Below are 13,003 nucleotides of genomic sequence, written 5' to 3'. Positions count from 1 at the left end.
GCCTAAATGCTCTGTGTTTTGTTAACAGCCATTTCCAAGGTCACGGCTGAACTCTTGACCTTCACTTTTATTGAAGCCAAACTGTAAGAAATCTCCACTATTTCAAATGCAACAGCGAGAGTAGAACTCTCACTCTAAGTGAAAGTGGAGCACAATTTTGCTTAACAGACTCTCCACAGGCCGACCACTGTGAGCAGCGCTTTTGACATTTACATGAAAACGTGTCACTTTGCAGCATTGAATCGAGCACTATCATAAAAACTAATATTCATTACGGTTTTCAGTGAGAGCACCACGCTGTGGAGGTGCAGTATTTTAACCTCAGATTCGAGAAGGTAATAAAAGTGCAGAGAGGGAAAAACCATCAGTGAACTTCCAAGTGTATCCTTGAACCGATGAAGAATGAACTTGAAACCTCAAATCCATCTTTTATTTCGACTCGTTTTATTGTGAGCGTTGACACGGTTACAACACACGGCTGTTTAAAAAATAAACATCAAATCCCCACAGGAACAGAGCAACTTTTTAACAAACCGTGGACACCAAGGACACTTCATCTTGACGGGGACAAACAAAATAAGGCCACAGCATCTATAAAGTGTATTGTACGTTTGGGAGAAGACAGCAGATTTATTTTTTATGTTTTTTTTTGAGGCTCAGCAGTGGCAGAGGACGTTCAAATGACACATCTCACAGGACGGACACTCTACGTGCTGAAATTCAGACAATTATTGGGAGATAATGACATTATGAAGGGGCTGAAAATGGAGTGGAGTCTTTTACAACTTACTTTGAGGTGTGTTCATGTTGTAGTAAAACATTTTCAAATGAAAAAATCCAATTTCCATTTTTGGTTTTTATGTTCTACGCCAATTAAACTTGTACATTTATGCGAATTGGAACATTTCATCCTTTCATTAGAGTGGCATAAAATAGCATGTTAATATTTTTGTCTTTGCCAATGCTCCACTGTCTCATTTTTCATCCATTATGCAGGAAACATTTAACCGAAACCTGAATTTAGAAACAAAATGCACAGAAAATTGCAAAGAAAACAATAGGAAAGAAAAATCGCATCTAGATATTTCACGTCAATGAGTAAAAAAACACTGTTTAATAATAAAATAGTCACAACTATGTCACCACAGGTGGTAAAATGCAGCTTCAGCCTGACCATGAAGGACACGTACACAATTTTTTATTATTATTACGACACATTCCTCACTTCATTAATCTGAATACTTTCTGTGAAAGATTGTTTTTGTTTTTTAACCATTTGTACTCGTCTGAACACAACAATCAGCTTGATTGTCTTCCACAATGGGATAACTGTAGTGTTGTGCAGCTAGATGGCGCTGTAAGGCTGCAATGTCAAATCTCATCCTCCTCCTCCTCCAAAACAAGCCCATCTGGCTGTCTCCCTCTCCTCCTCCTCCCCCCCCTTTTATTTAGCTCCACTCTGTCGCCATCTCTCTCCTTCACCTCCAACCCTCTTCATCACTCCCATCTCACCTACGCTCCTCCTCCTCCTCCCTCTCATCTCTCCCACCCTTTCTGTATCCATCTATCATTATTTCTCCCTCCCTCCCGCTCTAAACGAACACCCATAACCTGGGTGTCCACACCTCCACTCTTGTCCGCTACGGAGCTGCTACAGCCTGGGTTTCACCTCCTGAGGTCATCAGCTGCATCAGGCTTCCCGACGCCGGCCGCTTCACGCCGGTGGCCCAGCTGAAAAACGTTCTGCAAAAAAAAAAAAAAAAGAAAACAGAGAAAAGTGATTTTATTTTACCCAGTGACCAGGATATGTGACGTGTAGCTGCCTTAAATCAACATTTCAATTCTGTAAAAGCACCTCTGCTGCTTAAACGGCTTTTGAACGCCGAATTGAGAAGCGGTTGATTTCAGAGATTTTTTCTTTTTACTGGTGGGTTAATGCAGTAAAGATGAAACATGAGGAGAGTAAAGAGGGGACATAAAGTGACTAATAGTTCCCTATGGAAATTGAGAATGAGGCATTATTTTTTAATATGACGGGAATTAAAAAAAAAAAAAAGGGAAAATATGCTGCGGGGATTTAACAAGCAGGAGAGCTCACAGCATGGTATCAGAAGAGAATTAATGAAGGAATACTTTCAATTTTTAATATAACTCTTTAGAGGGATCATATTAGAGTAGGAGTTTGAGTCAAGAGGGAGCTATGAAATATGACGCTTTTGTTTCATATTATTTTATTGATGGCAAAATATATGGATTAAATCGACAGCAAACACTTGAGAACAAGTGTTTATTTTGGATAAGTTAAAGTTGGGCTTACTTTTTTCAGTATACAGCCTATGTGTGTAAATATTTGAATATGTATACATGTTTAAAGTTATACAAGACTTAGTTAACTAGTTAACTAGTCTTCCTATAATAATCAGATGCACAAGTACCATCTCTTGCTGTGGTAAAACAAGAATTTAAAATGAGAATCACGTATAAAAACGTATTTCTTTTCAGTCAAATGTTTCTACTTTTCTGGATTATTATGGAACTTATTTTCATTAATTTATTAATATCTTTAATCAACAAATATAAAGGGGTAGTTTTGGTATCATAATTGCAAAAAGTACTCATTTAGACTAGCCAACATGGATCATAACAATTAAGTAATTATGCTGAGGATTAGACATGAGGTGTCAAACAAACAAGAATGTAAAGTAAATAAGTAAAAAAAAAAGACAAGAAATGTGTGAAAATAAGCTAAATTTCCCACTTCCAGGTCGTTTCTGTTTTTATTCTTCAGGATTATCAAACTGGATGAAAAACCTAACCTTGCTATAGTTTAAACTGTTAATAAACACTGGAAATCAACACAAACCTTTGAAAATGGACTCAAGCAAAAATAATTACAATACAATTAGTGATTTAAAAGAAATCGCTATCATAAACTCAGCACCAAACATAAAAAGTTGTTTATTTTAGCCATAAGTTGAACCACAATGATCACAATTTGCTGAAGTACTTACTCTGCAACGTACTCCAGCGGTGTCCAGGAACCGAAATCTGCTTCAGGCATGAACTTCCTGTTCATCGGCGTATCCAAGGTAACCCTGTTAAATTAAGCCAGATGACGCAAGAGTGTGAAGCCAGACAGAGTGCAGCATCTCCACACACACACACACACACAGCTTTTGTTAAGATGAGGACAGACGATTACATTTGAGTCACGCATCCGTTTGTCTTTTTGATGACTTCAGATATCACTGTGCATCATTTTGAAAAAGAAAAAAAGAGGGGGGAGAGGAACATGTGGACACAGAGCAGCAGCTGCAGCAGCAGCAGAGCCACAGGCAAACAGATACCAGTATGAAACCATTAGTGTGGGACACAGAAGACAAAAAGACACAACACATGCATCATTGTTATTCTGTTACAGGTAAGGTAAGGCAGCTTTTTTGGCTGCTTACATTGATTTGTGGTTGTTTGAATTCTGGCATTTCATGAATAGAGCTGAAATTTATATCGACGTTTTAGCAACTCACTGTGCCACTGTGGCTTTGCTGAGGAATTCTACTGATTAAACTCAATTTTTTACCTTATGCATTTATTGGTTATGTATTCTGATTCACAGCGATATGGATCAAGTAAACCCTGATAAAAGACAACGACTTGGAAGTTGGTCATTTTGATCTCCTTTGAGTTTTTCTATTGGCCCACATACATATTTAGCCAATTTTCTTAACTTTAGTGACCAGTTATTGAACAAACGGCATGTCTCTCAGCACTGGAGTACAATTATCTACAGTGTTTTCATTAAGAAATAATGTACAAACTAAACATAAATGAAAACATGGTTGAAAAAATAAAGTTTTTGTGAACTAGCAACTTTTTTCAAGTTTCTGAGAGCAAAAAAAAGCATAATTTGTATTCTCTGGCTTATAATCAGCCAATGTTAATGGTTAGAAATGGAAAATATTGGGCAAATTATTCAGTCAGGCTGTTAACTTGGTCTTGAGCAGACCCAAAAATCACAATATTAATCACGAAAAGAGCAAACATGGTCAACAAATTATTTCCTAAATATGTTTGATAAATTACTTAAAACTTAATTTTATGCATGTTATTTAAAACGTATACACAAATCTTAAACCAAAAAGTTGGTACAAATTGTGCAAATTAGTTTCGGGGAATCAAAAAACATCTCCTGCGATCCTTCTGTGGGAACCGCTGGAATAAAGTATGAATAAAGATGTATGTGGTACTTTATTGTTCACACTATTGTTGTAACCATTCATCCTGGTTGTACGTCTCTATAGTGTCAATAAAATGTAAAAACAATACATAAATTAAGCTATTATCACAGAACAACTCACTCCTGCTCTGAAACAACTCTCTCATTCTAGCTTCAACACAAATATTCCTCCCTGAAAATACAGTGAAAACTTTTTAAACCTGTATTTCTGCACACTTTGCCCAAACGTAAAATACAATCTGATAACACCCCCCAAATACAAATAAGTACAACAACAATCACAAAATGCACCGCTATGATAAAACATCCTTTTAAAAGTTTACTCTGCCTTTGCAGCACAGTGATAATCCCCCATTATCTGGAGTTTGCAGAATGCTACACTGCTGCAGTGTTGTTGTATATGATGTTGGAACAGCCAGAGGGTTTGTGTGTTGGGGGAGGAGGAGGAGGATAGTAGAGGCTGCAACAGAAATGCAAGTCACGGGGCTAATGCTGAACAGATGTGACAGCGAGCTGGAGAGGCAGTCCTGCCTCATATTGTTGGTAAATGCGACCAAAGAGAGCGGAGGAGTAAGAAACACCCACCCACCCCTCCGTAAAAAAAAAGGCAATTTTCAAACGCCTCACGATGACGGTGCAAAAACACTGGGGTTTGAAATTCAGCCAGTGGGGGGGGGACAAGGCAGTGATGAAAAGGCTACGGCGCAAGTCGTTCGTCTGAAACAGATCATGTGCACAGCCGCAGATATACTGTGTGAAACTGGCAGCCTGATCCATCTTCTGTTCCTTCCTGCAGCTTATCTTTACCTCGCACTTATGCACCCAACATTACAAAAGGAGCGCGTGTTTGTGTGTACTCGCATTTGTTAGCTCTGTATGACGTTTCCTGGCATGGAAACACTGATCTTGTCAGTGCAGGTGTAACGGACCAAATTAACCCCTGTGCTCAGAATAAACCCAGGAATAGTTTGGCCCAGGACAGAAGGCCAGCGTATACCCATCGTGTAAAGTATTATATTTTGGTTGTATTAACACAGTATATTCACTCACTAATAAATGAACAGGAACATGCATTTAACCTGGAATTATCCATGTTCATCAGCAACCTAACAACATGTAGGATATAGAAGTTATCCACTACTTCAGTAAGTTTCATAAATGATTCTGATTTCAAGATTTAAGTCAGCTATAATATACCTGGGGTATAATCTAACATAGGCTGCTTTAAGCCCAGGTTTATTCTGGACTGGGGTTATTACACTGGTATTCCCCGTGAAGACCAAAACCTGGGTATAATGAGGCAGAACTGGTTAAGGTTAGGGTAAGGGTTGAGGCTTTTCATCGCAACGCGTCGACCACCAACAACGCAGAGTGTAATATTTCAGTGCTGCAGTGAATATAGGAGCTGCAACTTCATCTCTACCCAGAGCCCAAAGTGTGGCTACAAGAGAAATATAAAATAAAATAAAATTGTGTAGAGGGAAAGAGACTTGTGTGCATTTGTCCTTTGTTTGTAATGAAATTCTGTCGCTACAAGATCTGCTACCACGGTGCAAGAGAATAAAACATGAGTGCCTCAATCCAGATGAGGCTCCGGAGGTTTTAAAAAGGTTGTGCGTCTTCTTTTGTGTGTTTTTTTTTTTTTGTTACAAAAGCACATGGCAGTTTTTACACACTCTTAAGCAGAAATTCTCCTCGGCCTGTGAGACGGCTGTACAACATTTATTGCTCTGGAGGAACAGGTTTACTATGAACGCTTGTCCTTGAAGCTGCAGTGATGTCCTCGCTTGGACTTCTGAGAAGATATAAAGTTTACTTTTTAAGATTTATATTCTCTTTGTGTAACAATGCCAATCATAATTGTGTACGATGTGTGAATATGTATAATCCCACAAAATATGTTTTGCCTTTCTCTTTAACGCTCCTTTGTATTCCTTAATTAAGTGTTTTATTCAGTTTTCTTATAATATGTTAACTTATTTTCATTATTTCATTTGTTTAGGGCATCCACGCATGTCTGACTGGTGGTTTGTTTTGTGCACTTTATGTCAGAAATAAGCTGGAAACTGCCTCTAAAAGAGCTTGCGGTCCAGCCGTGGCATCATTGTGACCCCACTGGTTATATTGAAATATTCTCCTCCTTAATACCCTCTTTTGTTGCAGAAAAGTTTGTGGTTATAAACATAAATGTTCCACTAACAGCGTTTAAACAATGATGGCACATGTGGATGAAATACCCTGGAACATTCAATTGTGGTATTTTATTTCTTGGATGGATTTCATTATGTTTTCTTCACTCAACTAAAAACTAATTGAGAGAGAAATAAAAATGTTGACATATGACATTAATGAGGATATCTTTCCTAATACTAAAAACCAAAATAACAATAACAAAAATAATAACACAATTAATTAGTAAATCATCAATCGAGGACACCATCTGTCATGCATGGCACCATTTTTTGGGGGGAAAAACATCACCGATGTTCAGCCTTAGACAAATATTTTTATAAAAATATAATATAATATCAAAAAAGGAATAACTGTCAGGCAATGACTGCTATTTGTTTGTGGCACCTGTAGTTTTCCGTTACCTTCAGGGGGAAAACAGGAAGTGCAGGTGGCAGCCTGCAGAGAACTGGATTTCCCTCTAAATTAAAGGTCGGCTTTCAAAAAGCCATTGTCGTCTAATATTTTAATTCACCTGAGGTGAGGGATTTGAGTCAAGGAGAGTCAAAAAGGGGCTCAAATGAAAAATATGATTTTTGCGACTATGATCATCTCCTCCGCTGCTGCTTTTATCACTAGTCTTTTTATGATTCACCTTTTACGAGGACTCCAGGTCTCAGATTATTAACTTCTATTACATTAATAGGACCACATTTTTTAAAATAGATTCCTTTAATAAATTGGCCAAAGCGTTATTCTTTAAGGAACATTTTTTTTTACAGACACAAGTACACCCTTCAGGACCCAGTGAAGAATGCGTGATGAAAAAGCACTTCATATAGAAAAGCTGCATCGGGGAGTAAATGTCACTTGTAAAAGAGAGGTTACAAACTACAGAAAGTGTCATATGAATGTCATCCTTCAAACAGAATCGGTATAAATGAATTAAACTATTCATTTATTCAGATTTCCTCTCGACTTGGAGGAGGAATTCACATCTTGAGTGTCAAACACTCAGATACAGACAAAAGGGAAAAAAAGGTGAGTTAAGTGGCTGTAATACCAAGGTCCTGATGTCAACTAAGCTGGCTAAATATCTATACATTAAAGCAGACAATTTGCTATATTACTGCTGTTAGTGTGGATAAGAGGGTAAAGGTCAGCTGATATGGGTTTCTCTATGGTCAATACTGATCTATAAAAATCAGAGCAGTCGATAACGAATACACGATGACAAATTCTTCTACAACTGATAAAATATGAAACAAAATTAACTTGGATAATTGTTAATTTAATAACATATATGGTTTGTGGATGCAATTTGCTTTTTGCACCATTCATTTAAAATAAAATATAAATTATATTCATATGAATGTGTGTGATCATAAACAATAAACTTTGTCAAACTTTTGAATGACAAAAATAAAGTCTTAGTGACCTGGCAGTATTTGTCAAAGTTCCCAGTGTTCCCGTTTTGATGTTTTCTTGTTATATGGAGCAACAAAAAACTAATATTAATATTTAAGAAGCTGAACAATCAGAAAATTAATGAAAAAACCCTCAAAGTGATGAATCTATTATCAAAAATAGGAATTGCTTAGGCCCTAGTAAACTATACCAAGCAAAAAAATTCAGATTTTATATTAACTTTTACTTTAAAAGCACCTACTCGTGTACACAACACTTAAATGCAGTACTCACGGTAGTATAGCCACAGCAACAGCTCCTGCCGGCAAGCCACTCTTCTCTTCTGCGAGACTCTGACACAGCTGGTGGACGGCAGCTTTGGCCATGCCGTAGCCGACCATGCCTGAGGATTACGGACAGAACATTCGTTTTTAAGCACAGGTAGACATACACAGCTCATTAAATGCTTCACACGCTGTGCACAGGAGTGGACAGGTGATTTTGTGGATAGAGGTCAAGTGGACGAACATCAGTGAACACGGGGGAGGTACATCTTGAGATTTTTTTAAATAAAACGCACACCCAGGTCTTCACACTGTGGTGTAAATAATGGACCATAAGTCTGAAATACAAAATAAACTTTTCTGAAGTCGGTCTCACATGAGCTCAGTGTTAAATAATGAAAGGGGAATGTTTTGTAGTTGCAGCATCTGGAAACACTGATGTTTTCCCTCTGCGTCTTAACGGGTCTCTCAAAGAATGCCAAGCATCTGTTTACGCCTCCTAAGCCCGTCTCATGACAGGCTTAGATATTGTAGGATTGACCAATGGGAACAAGGGGTGGGGACATGAGTTTTCATTCAAGCTTTAGGTGATCTCCAAAAACCATTTTTTCTTGTCTTAATGGAGACTTGATTTAAGAGTGCAGGCTGCAGTTTAAAGAGTGTGTATTGATTTTGTCAATACGTGCCTTAATTATCCAGATTGTTCATTAAATACAGTTCAGTCACTGTGTGTAATGATTAAGAGAAACGTGGACAAACAGTGACAGAAAACTGAGAATATATTAACTACCTTTTTACATGTTTTAGCATGAAAAGCACATAACGGTAAAACAGTGTGACATTATTTTGATTAATAACTGCTGTGCTGTTCCTACAGTGACATGTCATAATAAAGGCCTGTTACCAAGTGTGCTTTATCTGTCACATTTCAGGTTTGCTTTAGACTTGAAGAGGTTTTCAGCAGGTTTTTGAATTATAACCTCTGACAGTATACTATAGCGTTGCACTGTACATTTTAACTTTAATGTAAATGATGCATTAATTGTGTGAAAATGTGTTGTTTCAAAACCAAGCAAAAATCAGGAACAGATATATATCCTAAATGTATCTTATTAATGGGAACAAAGTCAATTCAGGAAATCTATATTCATGTGCTTTGTTTAATCAAAGAATGTTGAGGAAAAGTTATCTCTCAGGGCTACTTATTGCACTTGCACATTTTATTACGCCTTAAAGTTTTTATATTTTTTCAGAATAATTGTGATCTGGTGAAAAATAAAAATCTATTTTAAAAGAAGCTCCTCGTAAAGAATTTAAGCCCCGCCACGGGAGAACAATAGATATGGGGCGATCTGCGCTCTTTCAGTGGTGTTAACACCCTCGGTCCATGTGGATAATGTCTGTGTGCAGACACAAATGCTGAGTCATTCTTTTGCTAAGTCTGCAGCCAATGAGCTTGTGGGCCTGGGTGCCGACTGCTGAGCCAGGGGTTTTGTACTGCTGTAGAGTTAAATCTCAGCCCATCATACAGTTGGCTTAGAGACAAGTAGGTGGGCAGAGGGTCTGGGACTTTAACACCACATGACATCACTCTGAATCATCTGTGGCTGCCACAGAAGCCGACAAGCTGGGTTAGATGGCGGTAATTACGTAATATTGCTGATCAATAATCCTGGTCTCAGCTTTCCATGATTGAAATCACAGTCAATCACAGAACAAAATCCATCTGTATACCTTTTTACTATAGAATACTCAATTAATTGAATTCTATAGCTGTGTTCTTATGTAGTTTGTACATAGCAAATTGCATACGAAGGCAAACCAAAATGTTGATTAATTTATGTTGTAGAAAATATACACATTTGGTGGATAGGAAACGGATGACACAACCTAAAAATGTGTTTACCTTTTGTCGTACCTAATTTAGTTCATTTTTAGTAAAAATATTTATTATAAAATCTAATTAATTTAGTATGGTTTGAAACTGGTGTGAAATATAGGCACTGTTATACAATAGTATACATACATGTATTTATAGAATTTGTTTCTTTATCGACTACTTTTCCTCATGTTTCTCTATTACTGAATGTTTTTCACAGTCAGTTACATTTTAAACATTAACAAACTCCAAAGAAGAGCAGGAGGGAAAGTGAACAGGTCTGTCGCTCAAGGACACAAAACAACGTGTCTGCTGTTGGACAAATGGGCCATTTTGAGAATAAAATTATAGATTTTTTTGTTTTTGAAACAGCTTGTCTAACCGGTGAATCCCACTGCTGCCCATGATCTCATTAGCTCCTCTTGTTTTTTTGTGCTTGTTTTGTTTCTGGGATCCATTATATTGACACCTTTTTCAATCTGCGCGAGTTTATCAACTGGTCTGATCAGTATGCCGATTCCCTGGGTCAAAGCCCTGAGGTGCCTTTTCTAACCTACATTAATAGAATTGACAGGTCGGACAACAAAGACTTATGTGCAGTTGTGGCCTCCAGTAAATCAAAGTCTGCCTGAAACCCTGAACGACACACGGATGAACCAGGTCACCGTGACGAGAAAGGTAAACAGAAATGTGTGCCTTACCTGCAGTGCCTGACAGCGCTGCTTTAGCTCCGGCCAAAGTCAACAGTCCGCCTGGTTTCAGGTGCAGAGCAGCGAGGTGACTGGAGATAGTGGAAGTCCACACACTCTGTTTCCACATCAGATCTGTGTTTTTGTATAAATCTGGGAATGACAGGCAAAACTATTATAAAGAGGAGTCTTATTTTCACTTCGGTGGCTTAAAGCTGTAGCCTTATATCCTTTCAATAAAATGTCTGTTACATTACATTATGACAAAACACTGCTGAGTTCAAGGTCACACAATGCTGATTAAGCCCATCAGCACCACATGACCCCCGTGTTTCTCAGTATAGCTGTGATTAGATCTCAAGTCGCCTGGTGACATTCCAGAATTTGACATAGGAAGTGATTTGTTTTATGTCAAGACAAACGGAGGCAACAGCAACACTGTGATGACAGCTACTAACAACACAAAGAATAACCTACGAACAGTGAATTCTACTGCTCAGAAAACCTAGTTGTGCTCCACTGTCCCTAAACGGACCATTTTGAGGAGACAGAAGACTAGATATAAAGGCCACTGTGCTTATGAATTTAAATTTAAAGATTTAAAATAGTTTAACTCAATTTGTTACAAGAACGTTAATAAAAGCTAACCAACTTATCTATATTTTATCCAATTTATATCCTTGAATTACAGTAATAATAAAGTAAAAATGTATTTTGATTGTCTTCAAAATTAGATATGATCTACTTCTGGTAATAAGTGATTAATGTTGTAATAAAGAAAAAGGTTGAATGCTGACCTTTGGAACTACATTTCCCTCCGGCCCATCCTCCAGCGACGCACAAGATGGCATCCACTTTGTGTTCTCCTAGCAACTGGGCCACATCTGTCGTCACCTGCACAAAAACGAGAGAGATATCTGCCATCATAATCTGATCTTTTCATTAAGCCTCGGGGCTTTATGAAAAGATCAGCTCACACAGCAGGTGGGAAAATGTTATTGCATGTGATTCTGTGCTGCATTCGAGTCAAAAGATAAGAGGAGATTTGGTGCAAGCACTTGCAGCTGTCTACATGAAATAAAAAGTTAGTTGTAACATGTTTTACAAAAGAAAAATGTGTTTTCTTGTGTTTTGTCTTGTTAAAATTCTACTTTTTCATGTCACAAAACTGTGGACATGTGACTATTTAAGCTAACAAAGCTGCCAAACCAGTGAGTGAAGTCACAAGGAAGGGATTAAAATAGTTGGCCTCATGGAATATGTCTTTACTACATGGATTAGGAAGCAAATCAGTGTAGTAAAAAACAAACATTCATACATAGTAAAAATGTAAATGCTTGTGATTGGAAATAAGCAAAAACAAGCCTTTATTAGGAGGGTGGGTATGCTTCATTAATTAAATCAATTTAAATTATGTCACAAAAAGTGGATTTGGTACTTTACAGCTTTTCCCCTTCTTCTCAAATGGGACCCTGAACGCAGCATTAACTGTCACACATAAAGCGACACCGAACCGGCGTCATAAATAAATAAATAAAAATGATAGTGATTTTAATATATTCTTTAATCGACTCAAACGTGAAGTTTTTACTTGATACGCTAGCTGTGTCAAATTCCCAGCGTTCCGTTAGTAACGTGACTAGCCCGTTAGCTCTGGTTTTAAGTGTGTGAGTGTGTGTATCTCACCTGTCCTGCCTGTTCAGTGAAAGATTCACTCATTTTTACTACGACGTTTTCATTCGCCTCGTCATTTGCAGCCATGTCGATGCAGGCGACCCACTGTGAACACACAGAAGGACGCAGAAAGACTTATAACACCATAGTTAGCTTGTTACTTTAGCGGGCGCTAGCATACTTTAGCTTCCACTCACCCATCCTTTGGACTTGAAATGTTCGACGCACTTGGAGCCCAGTGCTCCTCTGCCTCCGTAAACGATTACCCGGTTAGCGGCCATGTCAGCGTAGTGGTCAGTGGGTGAAAAGTGAGTGGAGTAGCCGTGGATAAACTCCACAGATAAATACACACAGAGGAGGAGGAATAGGAGGAGGAGGCGTTTCTCTGCTGCAGCAACAAGTTGGTTGAACCGATGATGCGTTCAAAGAAAGTCAGAAACGGGGCGTTTCATAGTGGAGCGGTCTCGTGTATCAGTCTTTCCATAATGGGGACATCGTTTTAAAACTTGTAAATCACGACAAGAGCACATTTTAAACTGAGCGATAGAATGAAAACGTAAAGTGTCAAGTGACTGTGAATGTGCCATGGTTGTTGTATTTCAGAAACTCTGAATGCACAACACAACCACCACCAGGGCCGGACCAAGCCTCCATGGGGCCCTAA

General features: G+C 38.2%; 1 protein-coding gene across 1 annotated transcript; it reads right to left on the bottom strand.

Moving 5' to 3' along the window:
• Positions 1-456: 456 nt before the first annotated feature.
• qdpra (quinoid dihydropteridine reductase a) lies at positions 457-12,679 on the bottom strand. Its single transcript, XM_083891025.1, has 7 exons — positions 12,537-12,679; positions 12,352-12,444; positions 11,463-11,559; positions 10,678-10,818; positions 8,108-8,216; positions 3,012-3,095; positions 457-1,743 (listed from the first exon to the last, which is right to left on the bottom strand). The coding sequence occupies exons 1-7, from the start codon at positions 12,618-12,620 to the stop codon at positions 1,641-1,643; spliced, it is 711 nt and encodes a 236-aa protein (XP_083747151.1). The 5' UTR covers positions 12,621-12,679; the 3' UTR covers positions 457-1,640.
• Between the last annotated feature and the right edge of the window lie 324 nt (positions 12,680-13,003).

Source organism: Microchirus variegatus (genome assembly GCF_963457635.1).
Source record: "Microchirus variegatus genome assembly, chromosome: 6".
NCBI lineage: Eukaryota > Metazoa > Chordata > Actinopteri > Pleuronectiformes > Soleidae > Microchirus > Microchirus variegatus.
This window is presented reverse-complemented; position numbering and strand designations above follow the sequence as displayed.